General features: G+C 42.9%; 1 protein-coding gene across 1 annotated transcript in view; it reads right to left on the minus strand.

Annotated features, from left to right (window-relative positions):
• Nucleotides 1–16,323, minus strand: part of CAND3 (tobamovirus multiplication protein) — a 29,747-nt gene extending 13,424 nt beyond the window's left edge. Inside the window, exons 1-4 of the mRNA XM_087400972.1 lie at nucleotides 16,267–16,323; nucleotides 5,274–5,307; nucleotides 5,061–5,147; nucleotides 2,639–2,690 (exon numbers count right to left, since the gene is read on the minus strand). Coding sequence (XP_087257098.1) covers nucleotides 2,639–2,690; nucleotides 5,061–5,147; nucleotides 5,274–5,307; nucleotides 16,267–16,323 — 230 coding nt within the window. The remainder of the gene's footprint in view (nucleotides 1–2,638; nucleotides 2,691–5,060; nucleotides 5,148–5,273; nucleotides 5,308–16,266) is intronic.
• Nucleotides 16,324–17,121: the final 798 nt, after the last annotated feature.

A 17,121-nucleotide genomic window follows, 5' to 3' on the forward strand; every position in this document is an offset into this window, starting at 1 on the left:
CAGATAAGCGGTCTCACGTGTCATATCAAAAGAACTGCTACCCCTCCAAAACCGTGTATCCTACTATCCCTCCTCGTCTCCTATCTGTAGGCTAACTCCCAAGTGTACCCTGTGATTGTGGGTAGTCCTCTCTCTGGAATCTCATGTGTCTCAATGTAGATTATCCTCTGTCACTGTAAGTCTCTGAAAAGCCTCGTTGTTCGGACTATAAGGTGCCATTGCAGTTCCATAATGCCATCCTCAATACATGATGCCACCTGGCCTCGACACCACCATGTGTCATCCACATCTCTATCTGCTCCTCTCTCTGCCCTCAATTGGATAATGACCTTCCCATCTTTGTAAATAACCCATTTCCCTTCTTCTCTACTACGATTACGCACCCCATTCCCTCTCTGGAATGCTCCTGCCTGCAAGAGCGTGAGGTCTTCATCCAGATATGTCTTGGTTCCCTTTAGCGTGGCCCTCAGTTCATGAAGGTGGATCTATCTATGTCAGTCCTGAATTTGATTACCATCCGACTCGTGGATGGGTCATCCTTCCCCACTCTCCATGCAGCCTCAAAGGTGAGGTTGGTATCCATCTTGGTAATATGTGCTTTCGCCTCCGCCATCGGGGTGTCACCCATAGCTAAGCCTCTTACTAGGACATTTAGGGCCTTATTGCTCCATCCTTTCTCCTCCTCTAGGGTGTCGGAGATGTTTGTTTTCTTCGGGGCTGATGCATCCTTCTTTATCACTTAGAATCTTCTCCTTTTCTTTTGGTTATTGGTTGAGTGAACTCTACATGTTTTCCTTGCATATTGGCTTGAATGGCAGCCATCTCCTTCCTAAATGTCTCATTTACTGATTTGAGTTCTTCTAGTGCCTTGTTTATCTTCTTTTCCTCTTGTGCGTGAAGAAATTTGACCTGCTCTTTAATTGTGTGTGTGTGTGTGTGTGTGTGTGTGTGTGTGTGTGTGTGTGAGAGAGAGAGAGAGAGAGAATGTAGATCTACAGCACAATCAGGCTGAAAACCGAAGCTCCACCATATGTGCTATATCCGGAAACCACGCTCTCCTCTATTGGATGTCATAGCCTTCCTTGCACAACTCCTGAGATGGGAGGTGAAGGACCAATGTGCTTTGTTGCACATTGCCTGATGCTAAAAACTGAAGACCATAGGTGCAATATCCGGAAACCACGCTCTCCTCTATTGGATGTCAATAGCCTTCCTTGCACAACTCCTGAGATGGGAGATGAAGGGCTAGTGTGCTTGGTTGCACATTTCTTGATGCTCTTGCACTCTTCAAGGGATGGAGTGACGATGAGACTTCCAACTTGCAGCGTGAGGTGCAATTCTCACTTCTAATGGGCTATGTCCGGGCAGAGCCAAATAAGGTGAACCAAGCACTGATATAGGCTGCCATGTGGCCTTCTTGTGCCAACCTGATGTCGACCTGTGGCCGACCTTGAGGCCGTCTTGACATGTGGCTAATGCAATATTAGCTACTATCCATGCCAAAATGGCTGCTGCCACAACTTATGCCAACAGCTTGTGTGAATGTTCTGCCCTCTCATCGAGGCTGCCATGTGACCTTGTGCCATGTAATCACCTTGGGTGATGTGTAGGCAGTTGTGTGCCACATCATCACCCCTGTGGACAGCATGAAGCTGTCCTCAAGATACAACCCCTCCCACCATGGTGACGGGGGGCTAATCTATGCTGCATCTGCATCTCTTCTTCACCTATGCTATCATGCTCATGGCTTCTCGGCGGGGAGAAACTAAGCTATAGTCAAGGACTATAGAGGGTGGAGCATTGACCTCCCACAGTGATTGCGCACTACATTCATCGCTTGTGACACGTGTCACAATGAAGCCACCTTTGACCTTGACCAAGCCAGGTCACAGTCCACAATGGAAAAGCTACAGTCCTAAACAAGGCATATATAATCCTGTGACCACCAGAACGCCTGGAATCTTGAAGTTGCAGTAGTGAGAAACTAGACCAGGGTCCATCTCCCTTCAGTGCAAGCATGAAAGAATGGGGAGGCAAAAGCCAAGCGAAGCGCCTAAATGCAACAGCAGCAGCAGGCAAGCAAAGGCTGAGTAAAGCGCATTCAATGCAGGAGCAGCAGCAGGCAAGCAATCGTGGCCCTGGACTGTGGACAGAGAGGACCCCTTCATATTTAGAGCAAGAGCAACAAGATTTTGATTTTCCCGTGAGAGAGGGCCCCTTCTTACTTGGTCATTGAATGAGACAGTGTGCTGAAATCTCTTAAAAAGAAAGATCATTAACTGTTGGAAAGAAAAGCAGCTAATACTCCTATGTTCACCCATCCTTAAAGTTCTCCAAATTTTAGTTACTGAATTATAGAGTTTTCCTGGCCATATTTTGAAAATGAAAAGCACAAAATGTGAAAATGAACTTGTACAATCTCAAACGAAGAAACACTGCTTCTCACATCAAAAGAACAATGCTTGTGGGGAACCCATCCCAAATATGCAGCCATATTCTCTTTTCTAGGATTTGTTGCAGCCTTTAGAATGCTCCCCAAACAGTTTCTCACAGTAGCTCATATTTATAATTTAAAGAAGCTCATGTGGAGTGCTCAATATCCCCCAAAAGCAAGAACAAATAATAGATAAGGATGTACCAGAAAGACAAGAGGAGGAGGAATGTAGCCAAAAATAGTATTTGAGGTAAAGCTGCACGTCAACAGAAACAAAGAGTCGTGAGGTGATTGAAAACACAATTGCATCCATAAACTACCTTAGTCCCCCATGTCACCAATCATTAATATAGAACATTAAATATTTAAATTTTGCAGCTTCCAAAATCCTGCTGCACAAAACCATATAAACTCTTCAAACCTATTCAGTAGAAAACAGTTTCCTAAAGTCCCTCGTATGAAAGATGAAAGACATGAAGGGTTTGTTAATTTTTGTTAAAACAAAATTGAATCTAACATCCCTTAACTGGGCTTTCATATGTGACTGTCAAATTGCTGTAAACAACTTCATCTACCACAGGCTGCTCACTAAGCTGCCCTTCTTCCTCATCCTGCCTTCCCCCCTGCCCCCATTTCTCCTTGTCCTGTCATCCCTCCAAAATACCCTTTCTTAGTGCATCCTTACAAGCTGTAAGAGGTGTCTGCCCTTGTGTAAAGAGATTTGATATTCCTCTTATCATTTTTGGATTCAACATAGCGACATTTTGCTACATACATCGAGCTCTTGATCCCCATACTGTCATCCTTTTGCCGCCTCTTTTTTCCCCCCCTTGAAATAGACTTCTATTAGAATGAAAGAAAAACAACCAAGAGAAGAAACTTTGCCATGTCATTTTTTTTCCAGAAAACCTCCGCCATATCATACCTGTAATGGTCTCAGAAAGAAAGAAGAACCCCTCTACTCTCTGAGAAAAGTTTAGCCTCCTAGCCAAAGCAGACCTAGAAGATCCCTGCATTCTCAATCAAATAGCCATCAAAGGTGTGTATGATATATGTCCAGATACTGGCCGTGGTATGAGCGAGGTAGACTACGGTGGACTTAGTGCCATCAATAGCCTATGTGCATCTAGAACTCCTACAATCTCCCAGCATGTGTCTACTGATCATTGCAGGTTTGTAGTGAGAGATAGAAACTGCATGAAGTCCACAGAATTGTACAGAATGGTGCCAAACCATAATAGCCCGAGTGGAGCCCTAACTCTGATAAATACGTGAGGCCCAGTAAGTGAAAGTCAAGCAAATAATGAACAAAGTGGAGGATGAAAACCTGCCCATAAGTTCTGATATCCTAGACCAGATGATCCTAGCATGTCTGCACTTTCAAGGGCAGTGCTGATAGACTCACCAGCTGATAAGCATAGTGGAAAAGAGGGATCAGCTCCAAAAATACCCCAGTGATTTACTGCAATCCCTCCATGAGCAGAAAGCCAAAAGAAGAGAGTGACTTTTCTATCCTGAGGGATTCCCAGAGCCTCCTCCAAGATGATCTGAAAGCTCTCCCCACGGTGAGCTCTAGAAGGTCTCCAATGTCTAGTAGTAATCTGGAATCTTACGGCTTTATTTACTGTGAAGTCAAAGAAAGAAAGAACCTATGAGTGGTTGTTTGCTAAATCCACTCCCACTCACCTGGATCCCAATGAAGATACTTTAAGGAGACACCTCCAAAAAGCTAAAGCCTCCAAGTACCAAGTGGGATATGCTCAAAAAAGGGTCTACCTACCAGTGTTACACTTTATGCTAACGAGCATTTTTGTGTGGGAAGGTATAGCCCTCTTCACTATGGAGTCCAAAGTAAGATGGGGGACCTCATGTGCTTCGAGATGCAGTTTATATCCTGAAGATCAGATGAGTTAGGGGAGAGTTATGTAATTAAATGTGGGTTTATATCCTGAAGATCAGATGAGTTAGGGGAGAGTTACGTAATTAAATGTGGGTTAGAGTCAATCATGTTTGTTTAGGGGGGTAGAGAGGTTAGGGGTCTAAAAACTAAGGTGTGATGTAAAAGGAGGCAAAAAGGAAACTCGAATGGATAAGGTGACGGGCAGGAGGAGTCTGGAAGCAGGAAGAAGTCGTGAGAAGAAGAAACTGAGGAATGTACAAAAGATGGGTGGACGGATGTGTTTGGGGTCTTCGGCAGTGTGTGTTGAGGAATATAAGACGTTTTTTGGGTGTGACTCTCTCCCTCCTTCACTCTTGCTTTCATAGATGAAGTTCTTGATCGTTAAATTTTAAAACGTTATCAGCAGCTAGAAGCAAAATAGCACTGTTCAACAAGGTCCACTACTCCGACTGGCTCCGGTGTTACCCCTCCTATTATACCTTTTGTCATGAGAGAATCCAATGAGTTCAATGTCATAATTTCTTTTTCATTATATATCATCGTATTGTGCAGAGCATCCTACGCATGAAACATGACACCATTACTATAGATTCATGGTTGGTAGACTCAAAATGCTAGCTAGCACATGATAAGTTGAGTCAGTCCACATGCTTGCAAACAATACCTCAGGGGGGCATATTCTCTTTATTGAAGGGCTTTTCTATATAGCAAATATATCTATCATACCTATAACCACAAATCCACATGCATGTGACCAGCAAGACCATCCGCAACATTTTGCAATTGGTGTCAGCACAAAATACACAACGAACCCTGCGTGTCAGAAAAAAAGATACCCACGTTCTTAAAAAGTTCAAATCTGCATCAAAAGGTCATTGACATGTCGATGCTGCATGAATTAATCCATGCAGCCAATTAGAGATTGATTTATCACATTACCAAAACTTGAGGCACCAATCAAGCAATGGAACACCTGCACAAAACAAGCACTAAATCAGTGACGTTTAATCCCCAAAAAAGGGTGTCAATCATGAAAATACTTTTGAAGTAGAACTACCAAAGCTAGACATATACAGTGCAACAATACTGCAAAAGCTACGGGTCTTGAAAATAAGTGTCCATGAAGATTGAAAATCCATAATCTGAATCACAGAAAGAATACTCATGTTCTCCACTACTGAAAGGCAATTTACACTTGTGTGCATAACTCAGAAATCCTGCAAAATTTTGTGATCTGTATAGTGAGACCCCAAGAATATTTTGAATAATGACACTCATGATGGATCATGGAAAAGAGAGAGAGCAGGAAGCAAGAGAGTGTAAGCTGAACGTCGGGTATGCAATAGAAGAGTGGGGATAAAGTTTTGTCTAAGTGACAAACCTTATCCTTCACTAACCGTAGTTAGTGAACTAACTGTGGTTAGGGGGAAAAACCTCTAAATGAGGGAAAAGTGCCCCTAACCCACTTATTGTCATTACATTAGTCACTGCCTAGAATATACCAATAATTCTAACACCCCCCTGCAGTGCCAATGTCATGTACAAGGAAATGATCAATCACTGAAAGGAGATAAGTTCAGGGCACTGCGAAATGCTTCAAACTTCTCAGGTGGAAGTGCTTTGGTGAAGATGTCTGCAACATTGTCATGTGTTGACACATAGATCATATCTCTCCTGCATGCAACTTCTCTCTAACATAGTGATAGTGAACCTCAATGTGCTTAGTGCGAGCATGAAACACAGGATTCTTTTGACACTGCTATAGCACTCTGACTATCAGTGAGAATCGGAGAAGGACCTTCCAATGAAAAATGAAGATCAGCAAGCAAACGACGCAGCCAAACACATTCAACTGTCGCTGTGAAAGCTGCCCTGTACTCAGCTTCACATGAGGAAATAGCCACAGTATATCGCTTCTTGCTCAGCCAAGAAATGCAAGCTTTGCCAAAAAAGAAACAATTACCACTTGTGGACTGCCTAGTGTCATAGTCTCTAGCCCAATCTGAATCACTGTAAGCATGCATCTGCAAGTCACCCCCCCTGGGAAACATCAAGCCATAATACTTTGTGCCTTGCAAGTAACGGAAGATGCGTTTTACTGGCTGCCAATGTGTTGTCTTTGGGCTGTGCATATACCTGCTCACCTGAGATACTGCAAACTGAATATCAGGCCGTGTATTGCACAGATATATGAGGCATCCAACTGCCTAACTGTAGAGTGTGGCATCAACAGATTCTCCTACATCATACAATGTAAGCCTCAGCCCTTGCTCCATGGGAGTAGCTATAGGCTTGCAATCTTGCATCATGAATCTATCCAAGAGTTTTTTAACATACTTGGATTGAGACATAATGATACCATGTCTCTCTTGAATGAATTGGATCTCCAAATAATAATGTAACATGCCCAAATTTGGAAATGTCAAAAGTGGCTCTCAATTCAGCCTTGAAATCTGCAATTTTATCTGTGAGCAGTAGATCATCTACATAAAGAATGATGACCAAGATTTCCCCCCCATCCTTCTTGATGTAGAGGGTGCTTTCAGTTGGACTATTGCTGAAACCCTTGCTGGACAAAAAGGCATATATGTTTGCATACCAAGCACGTGGAGCCTGTTTCAGCCCATATAAAGCTTTATTCAGCTTGCATACCTTACGTGCATCTAATACCACAAAGCCTGGAGGTGGTTTCACATACACCTCTTCCAACAAGTCTCCATTTAAAAATGCTGTTTTTATGTCCAACTGATGGACTTTCCAATCCAAATGTGCAGCCATGCCAATAACAGTTCTGATGGTTGTCATCCTCGATGTGAAGCAAATGTCTCCTCATAATCAATGCCCTTTTGCTGAGCATACCCCTTGGCAACCAGCCTTGCTTTATACCTGTCAATGGACCCATCGGGCTTCCGTTTGACCTTGAAAACCCATTTTGTACCGATGGCATGCTTACCTGGTGGCAAATCCACAACAGCCCAAGTCTGATTTTTCTCTATGGACTGCAGCTCATTGTGCATGGCTTGCATCCATTGCACATTATCCTTTGCTTCTTCAAAAGAGTCAGGCTCCTCTTCATCAAGAAGAGTCCCTGCATAAGCTATCTCAACTGAAAGAGCCCCCCTACGTGCCTTACTGCACTACGAGTCCTGCCAGGCAATGGAGACTCAAGCCTACTCTCCCTAAGAGTCTGAAGCAACCAATTCCGAACTGTTTTGGCTGCGTGTATCTCTTGAATCTCTTGCCTGACAACTTCATCCACACCCTGAGGTGGTACTAAATCAGCCGGTGGCTGAATCGGGGCATGTGGATCTGAAGGAGGTTGCTGTATTTCTGAGTTTCAGCGGGGGGAACCTGCTATAGGAAGCATCCCCTCAAACACATCATCTGAAGAAGCTGGAATCTGAAATTCAGCATGTGTATGTGCTGAATTTTCAAAGAATATGACATCTCTACTAACAAAAATCTTGCGTGTAGCAGGATTGTAGAGACGGTAGCCTTTGCTTTGTGAACTATATCCCACAAAAATGCATTTGAGTGCCTTATCTAACAACTTGTGTCTAAACTCCACAGGCAGTGGGCATATACAACACAACCAAAAACTCTAAAATGGTCCAGTGAAGGCTTTCTCCCATGCCATGCCTCATAGGGAGTGATTGCCTTCAAAGCCTTTGTAGGAGCCCGGTTCAAAATATAGTTGGCACACATGAGGCCTTCAAGCCAAAACCTGTGAGGCAACTTCTTACTTGTGAGCATGCATCTATCCATCTCCATGGCAGTGCGATTCTTCCGCTCAGCTTTGCCATTTTGTTGAGGTGTAAGCCTCACTATAAGCTGATGCGTCATGCCTTTCTCCTTCAAAAATGTCTCAAATTCATGAGACATATACTCTCCCCCTCGATCTGTGCGAAGTGTCTGCACCTTGAATCTGTCTCATTCTCAACCATAGCCACAAAGTGCTTGAAATGCATAAACACTTCTGATTTTGCCTTGAGACCATAGACCCGAGTATAGTTGGTAAAGTCATCTATGAATGTAACAAAATAGAGATAACCCCCAAAAGCAGGTGTCCTCATGGGACCGCACATCACTATGAATAAGCTGTAATTTCCGTGTAGCTTTCACTGCACCATCCTTCTTGAAGGATAGTCTAAGCATCTTGCCAAGGATGCAACCTTCACATGCATGAGGAGGAGGCGACTCCAAAGGAGGCAACGCATCAACCATATCATGCCTCTGAAGTGTCATTAAGCTGCCATAGCTCATGTGCCCATACCTGGCATGCCATAACTCCGCATTCTGCATCGCAGCAGTAAGAGTGCTAACTGATAATGCAAGATCGGATCTTTTTTCATATAGATCAAGCTGAAAAAGACCACGATACAAAGTGCCAAACAACATCAAAGCATAGTCATTCTCTTTGTCTCTGATTGCACACTTGTCATCATCAAAAACAACCTGAAATCCTCCTCTATTGAGTAAGGACACTGAAAGCAAATTCTTCTTTATCCCTGGCACATAGAGAACATCTAAAATTCTGAAATCTGTGCCATCAGTGGATGTGAGAATGTCTCCCACTCCACACACTGAATAAGAAGAATTATTCGCACAAGTCACCTTCTTTTTTGTGGGTGGAGGATGTAGAGATACAAACACACTCTTCTTGGAAGTGATGTGCTTTGAAGCACCACTGTCAAAATACCAAGTATAAAGTGTCTCATTGACACTAAGAGAGCATGCATCCTTTGAAGGATCATAACTACAAGTCAAGAAAGCATATGGGTCATCATCATTAGTGGCTGTAGCATCTGAACTACCCACTAAAAAATCTGAATTGCAAGACAGAAAGGCATAGTGCTCTTCCACAAAGTTGGCTGCAACATCTCCCCCATCATGAGAATGTGTACCGGAATCCCTTTTCTTCTCTTTGGCTATGCGCTTCTTGCATTCTCCAATATAATGACCTGGCTTCTTGCAATAATGACAGATGCCCTTCTTTTTCTACTTATTTGTATCACCCTTTGCATTATAAGAGGGCTGTCCTGAATCAGTTTTATGCTGATTTGTGGGCTGATTGGCATGTGGATTTTGCTGCCCTTTACCCTTGGGCTTGAACTTGGAGAGCATGGCATGCTCGCCAGCCCGGGTTGCCATATTTTTGCGTGTCTGCTCCTTCTGCAACAGAAGTCCTACCAACTCGTGAAAAGAGAGAGGATTGCTGCCCCCCCTCAATGACAAATTCAGCGAGGTGTGGAAACCGAGATAGGATTCAGGAAGAGAGTTCAGAGTGGTGGTGATCATCTCTGAATCCGGAATGACTTCATCAATATTCAGCAACTGTTCCCTTAAGTCCTGAAGCTTTGTGAGGTAAGAATTCATGGAATCTCCCTCATCCATATGCATATGGGAAAGCTCTCTCTTCAGAAAGGAAACTCTGGCATCATTTCTTGCTGCACACATACTCTCTAGTATCTCCCAAGCTGCCATAGATGTCTTGCATGACCAAATGTGAGGTATAATGAACCTCTTGACAATTGCATGACCAAATATGAGGTATAATGAACCTCTTGACAAAAAGAGAAATTACTGAAAGAGCTTGTGCATCTCTAGAGTCCCATCTTTTCTGCTCTGCTGTGGGAGCTCCTGGAGCGGCTGCTCCAACTACTTGTGCTGCATTTGCACCTCTACCCCTGCCTCCAACTGTAGGAGTGACAAGTATAGCCGCTGTATCTGGTCTTGCTTCATGTCCATTGACATAATCCCAAAGATGTCTGCCAACCAAGATATTGCGAACCATGAAACTCCACAAGGAGTAGTTGGTGCCATCCAACTTATCCTCTTGTGTGAGAACTCCGAACACCTCATTGGGGTTGTTCTGAGCCATTTTCACCAGATAATCTCAAAAAATATAGCAAACTAACCAAGTAAAATCCCTTCCTGGGATGTAAAATGCACAAGTAAAGTCAGCAAAGAAAATCTACCCACAGTGACAAATACTATCACAGCCTATCAAAGGCTCAAAATGCACTTCAATTATCCTGCAAATGCTCTCAATCTGCGAAAAAAAACACTACAAAACTTGCCAATGTCTGCAATGTCACTCAAAATGAGTCCAAAATTGCATGCAACAGTCCCAAAATGCTTGTACACTGCCAAATTGCATCAGAATGCCAAAAGCCCCAATTTCTTCAAGGAAATTGCATCCAAAAGAGGGCAAATTAACTGAAAGCCCCAAAAATGCAAGAAATTGCAGTGTAAAGCAAAAAACCCCAAATTTTTGCAAGAAATTGCAAACTCTAAAAGGGGCAAGTTGACTGAAAGCCCTGCAAAAGAACCAAATTCTACTGCCAATGTGTGCAAATGAGCACACCCACAATCCCAAAATGCACCTGCTTGAATCCACAGCCAATCAATGGCTCCCTGCAAAATGCACCTGTGTGCATACGCAAACAAAAAAGCCCCAAAATGCACTCTGTGGCTGTCACCTGCAAATGGCACGGAGCTGCAACCTGAAAGGAGCAAATCGAAGCCGAGACCAGAAGTGTACAGACAGCTAGCTCGAACAGTACGGGAGCGCACGGAGAGCTGTACGAACGGCTGATGCACTATGTACGAACGCCTGAGCAAAAGTGTACGGGCAGTTGTACAGACAAATCTGTGTTGTACGGACCCCTACGTAGATGTGTACGGACACACGTGCAACTGTGTACGTATGACTCTAGTCAATTGTACGGACGGCTGACTGAAGTGTCCGTACGATTGTACGACATAGCTGTACAGATAGCAGGAGCAGGTGGTATGGCGCAAGACTACCGTACATCTGTACAGATAGCAACGTGAGTTGCTGGTCAACTTGCACGAACAGAGGCTTGTAGTTGATTCGTAGGATTCCTGTAGGTGCAGAATATTTGGGAGCTGTGGGAGCTAATAGATGCAGGAAGAGTAGATGGTCTAGGACTTCAAGTTGCTCTGATACCAAATGATGGAAAAGAGAGAGAGCAAGAAGCAAGAGAGTGTAAGTTGAACGTCAGGTATGCAATAGAAGAGTAAACCAAAATACAAAGGGGGAATAAGGTTTTGTCTAAGTGACAAACCTTATCCTTCACTACCCGTAGTTAGTGAACTAACTGTGGTTAGGGGGGAAAACCTCTAAATGAGGGAAAAGTGCCCCTAACCCACTTATTGTCATTACATTGGTCACTGCCTAGAATATATCAATAATTCTAACAACTCATTGGAGCGATCTCAATCGAGAGGAGGGACCCACACTCTAGGTTCCTTTGGATCCAACTACGGCGCACGACTAGTCGAGACCTCTTCATAGAGATCTGCTACTTCCCACCAGATACATCACACTTCGCCAGGGCAGCGCGGGAGGAGGCTGAGACGTCACCATACACACCTCTCCATAAGGATATTATTTATTTCATGAGCCGCGGCGATGTTCTCCTAGTTAGAGACTTCAACGCGAGGACGAGAGCATGCCAAATGCCACTGCTAGATTTTCGAGAGGGTGCAATTCTACTTCCCGACATATCACGAGTGCTCGCTGATAGGCGGGCCCCTGTTACATCCTATGGACATGCACTACGGGATTTTGGCCCGATTCCTCTCCTACTCAGACCAGCAGTGTTTGGCAGGTTTCATTCATGAGGTACTCATACACCGCGAGAGGATACTCTGAGCACGGAAACAGGAGCAGACTTTTTCCTTGGTTGATTCCTCTCAGAGCTCTATCACGAAGTTCTTTCAGCCCGATCACATGGACCCCCACGAGATGAGGCCTCGACATGACCATGACCCGAAGCCTGTGACCCGACAGCTCAGACAGAGGGTTGACACACAGATCACACTTGGGGACATCCCCTCCTTGTTTAGAGTCGGAGCCCAACCGACGGGGGTCACAGTAGCCCTGGTTATAGACGTAGAGCTACGACCAGGAGACGTGCCAGGACTGCACCTTTGAGTGACCGACAGCACTCTATTGCCGATTTCATGCCCCCATTGCCTCAGCCACCTTGATGTCCTGCTGTTGCTAATGATGATGATGTTGATGATGATGCTGAGATTGATATATAGTCGACCATTGACATGACTATGTTGTACTTAGGACTTAATACTACCATTCTGCATTTTTGCATTTTGCCTTGGTTGGAACTTCGAATTCAAGACTATACAGAGAAGCTTGATTTTGAAATGACAAAGCTTGCTCACGCAGATATAGCCCTAGATAAGACTTGGCATTCTAGGAAGAATGCAGCCATAGATTGGAGAAAGCACATTTATCAATTCAAGATGAATGATGTGATGTATGTCTTACGAGGTGAAAAAGATATACCTCAAGCACCGTTGGTTTCCATAATGGAAGTTCGAAAAGCTCAAGAAGAGTTTTTGTTTCTTTGTACATCATCAATAGAGCCGATTGATGGTTCTTCGGCTAGCACTGATGTTACCCAAAATGGAGAGATGGCCAAGCTGGCTAATCAAATAGCAAAGGAGTTCTCTGATTGTTTTAGGGATGAGTTACCTTATGGGTTACCTCCAAAGCAGAATGTTCAGCCTAAGATTGAACTAATCCCGGGGGCAGAACCTATAAATAGACCTCTCGATAGATTAAGTTTTACCGAAGAAGCAGAGGTACGAAGACAACTAGAAGAATACCTCAAGTTGGGGCAGATTCAACCTAGTTTCTCACCTTTTGCTTTGCCAATGATATTTTAAAAAAAGAAAGATTATACTTTTCAGCAAAAGTATTGCTGAGCATCACAAACACTTAAGAATAGTGTTCAATACTTTCAAGAAAGCCACTCTTTATGTAAATAAAAAGAAAACTGTACTATGTATGGTAAGACTTGAATATTTAGGATTCATTATTACTCCTGAGGGGGTAGAAATGGATCTAAAGAAAGTGGCTGCGATACTGACTTGGCCTATCCCTCAGAGTTTGACCGCTTTGCGATCATTCTTGGGATTTGTCGAACTTTATCGAAGACATATCAAAGGATATCCTGAAATAGTATCACCATTGACTGATCTGAAAGTACCTTTTATATGGGAACAGAATCAACATGAAAGTTTTAACACCATAAGCTGTGGTCTTAGGGCTGGTGTTAAAAATAGTTGATCCCCAAAAACCGTTTTTCCTTGAAACCGATGCAAGTGGCATTGCGGTAGGAGCAGTTCTCCTCCAAGAGGAAAGGCCAATAGCCTTTGAAAGCAAGAAGCTTTCTCCCTCTCAACGAAATTGGCCAACTCATGAATTAGAGTTGTATGCTGTTATCTATGCTCTGAAAACATGGAGACATTATTTATATGGATCAAAGTTTTATGTTGATGTTGATCATGATACTCTTAAACATTTTTGTAAACAACCTGACTTGAGAGGCCACCAAGCTAGGTGGGCAGAACTCATGCAAGAGTTTAACTTGACGATTCGGTACCGAAGAGGGAAGGATAATAAAGTTGCTGATGCGTTGTCACACATTATGCATAATATGAGTTTCACGGTATTAGAGAGTGCTCTAATGACCGAGATTAGAGAAACTCAAAAGGTGAACGAGTTCGTTCAGAGCCTTTGGCCTAAGGCTAATGTATTTAAATCCGAGGAAAAGGGTGACCTGGCATCCAGAAAAGGCCAGACTTATGCAAGATATACCATAAGAGATGGTATGCTGAAAAGAAATGGCAAGGTAGTAGTACCTAATCAGAATGATCTCAGACAGAGTGTCATTCACCAATGCCATGATAGCCCATGTGCGGGACATCCAGGAGTCAAGAAAACATATGATCTCGTGAAGCGAGATTTCTTTTGGCCAAAAATGAAAAAACATGTTCATGAATATGTGACACGTTTTTCGTGTAAGGTAAGTGAGACAGAGCGAGTGAAGCCACCCGGACTTTTACAACCTTTGGAAATACCACTAGGTAGGTGGGAGAGCATTTCCATGGACTTTATTGTAGGTCTGCCTACGACACAAGGTAGATATGATTCTATCCTTGTGGTAGTTAATCGTCTTACCAAGATGGCTCACTTCATTCCAACTAGAGTGTCTATTAGTGCCCCGCAAGTGGCGGATTTGTTTATTAAACATATATTTCGTTTACATGGATTACCCAAATCCATAGTGTCAGACAAGGATGTCAAATTTACCAGTCATTTTTGGACTGCAGTGTTTGAGACACTAAGGATTGAGTTGGGAATGAGTGGTAGGGATCATTCAGAAACGGATGGTCAGACAGAAAGAATCAACCAAATTTCAGAGGATATGCTTAGAGCATATGTTTCATTGAGGCAACATACGTGGGACAAATGGTTGCCATTGTTAGAATTTACCTACAATGATAGAAAACATTCCTCTTCAGGGTTCAGTCCATTTGAGCTGAACTATGGTTATAGACCAACAAATCCAACTACAGTTGGAGTACCTCAGAAAGTGCCTAGTGCCGCGAACTTTGTGGTTCAGATGCAAGAGATGCTAGCACTTGCGAGAGCTAACATCCGCCAAGCTATGGATAGAGCTAAGGCGTATGCGGATGAGAACAGATCCGTTAGAGAATTTAAGGAAGGAGAAAAAGTTTTTCTCAGAGTTCCTTTGCACTCTAAGTCTTTGACTGCAAGAGAGAGTGCTAAGTTATCACCCCGATATTGTGGACCGTGGTTAATTCTAAAAAGAATAGGCAAGGTGGCCTATAAATTAAAATTACCATAGGTTGTAAGATGCACCCGGTTTTTCATGTTTCTCATTTAAAGAAGTTTTTGCATACAGGTGACTAGCATAATGCAAGACGCAAACCAACAAGAATCCTGGACCGAGGAATAATGCAAGTACGCAGATACCCACGGTGTTGGTTGCATGGCATGATTTACCTCTATCAGAAGCTACCTGGGGATCCGTATACCAATTACAGAGTGTTCCCAGACTTTATCATTGAGGACGCTGATGCTTGAAGAGGAAAGGAATGTTACGCTCAAGTTGAGGCAACATGACCTCGGAAGGGTCAGTCGACATTTTTCTTTGTAAAGGATCAATGTTTATATTATATTTATTTGGGCTTCATGTAAATGGTCAAAGGGGTTAATGTCAAGGTCCTTGATGAGGGTAACAAGGCACTGACTAGATGGGTCTAAGGCAATGGGTCTTAAATGCATTAAGTGGGAAATGTCCTAGGGGCAAGTGAATAAATTGATATCCCAAGAGAGGGGTAGTAAATATGCATTTAAGAGGTACCCTAGAATGAAGACATGTGGCAAGCTAGATCCATCTAGGGAATTGGGGCTTGGTGGAATATGCAAGCTGGAGCTTTCACGTAGGGTGCTGTTCCGAGAGTTTGCTAACACCGAGATTGGCTGGGAGGAAAATCTGAGTGCCTGCCCCATGATTGATCGTTGAATTGGCAATATGAAGCAGGTTCAAGTATAGTGATCATAAAATCTAGTTTCCGAACAAAAGCAAAATGAGAAAAGAAAAATAGAATCTAATTTACTACCCTCTTCATCGTTCCTCACAAGCTAATTAATGGACTGTATAATCTTTCTGAAGTAGAATTTAATAATCAAGTACATGTCTCTAAGCTTCTCCTCCTTGTTTGGCAGTTTGCAATAGAAATTCAGTGTGAAATTTGTATGAGTTTTTTCTTTTCTTAGATATCTTATTTGCATGTAATTATTTTGCTTTCTTGCTTTATGCAATTCCATTTGGTAATGTTCCTGGCATGGGTATGCATCGTATCTTTTCACCCTCAAAAATTAGAATATTATATTGCAAGGAAAATATGAGTAACAGGATGATTTATTAGAGGACAGCTTTCATGTTTAACAAACAAATATAATAAATGGAAATGGCATATACATGAAGATGAACCTACATATGATTTGCACCACACCACATTGCAACTTCAAACATCAGGAAAAACGCTTTTCAAACCCGCGACTCACCTTTTGACGAGTACATCCTGCATTAGGATTTCGGAGATAGAGCCTTGATAACTGCATTATTCCATAAGCATCGCCCTTAGTGATTTATATTTATAAAAAGTGCACACTAAAGTAGTTTCAAAGGCGTCACGCAGCAAAACTAGAAGCAATCAACTCAAATGTACACAACAATTCCAAATTGCTGAAATGCATAACACTGACCAATCTGACAAACAGATTAAGGCAATGAATCAAGGCACCCAATAACATTTCATATGGACTACAAGCCAACCCTAAGCTTTTTAGCATTTTAGACTATAGTTTTGCATGTAATGCTCTATAGCTATAAGAGTCCGAAACTTATCTTATAGAAGCAATTACTTCATGAGAGTCACCCCACCAGGTAAACAGAGCTCGAGGAGACACTTTGCAGGCTCTAAGACCACAATGTTGAAGGCTCAAGGCTATCAAAAATCTTGATAGGTTAGTCAGCTGTAGGTTTGAATCTTTTAGGGCATATAAATGGTATGGTAATGTAGGTTGGTCAACCGTAGTGGTATTTACAATGGTATGGTAACATAGGTTAGTCAATTGTAGGTTTAAATCTTTTAGGGTTTCCTACATAAACCAATGCCTTTGTAATTTCAATTGTTGGTGATTCATTGTGGAATACACTCATCTCTTGCATTCCCATTCCCTCTTGCTCTCTCTATACTTCAATTAGCATCAAAGCCTCCACTCTCCTATGTACAAGTCTAGAGCCAATTAGTAGACTGTACAATCCACGCATGTGAGACGCACAACTTGTTCTCCAATATCACAGGACGCATCTGCAGACGTTTTCCTATTGTAGCAGTTTTGAGACCGTGTGAACTG

This window comes from Dipteris shenzhenensis, chromosome 29, assembly GCF_047967505.1.
Source record: "Dipteris shenzhenensis isolate YYH24624 ecotype China chromosome 29, Dip_SZ_1.0, whole genome shotgun sequence".
In the NCBI taxonomy this organism is placed as follows: Eukaryota; Viridiplantae; Streptophyta; class Polypodiopsida; order Gleicheniales; family Dipteridaceae; genus Dipteris; species Dipteris shenzhenensis.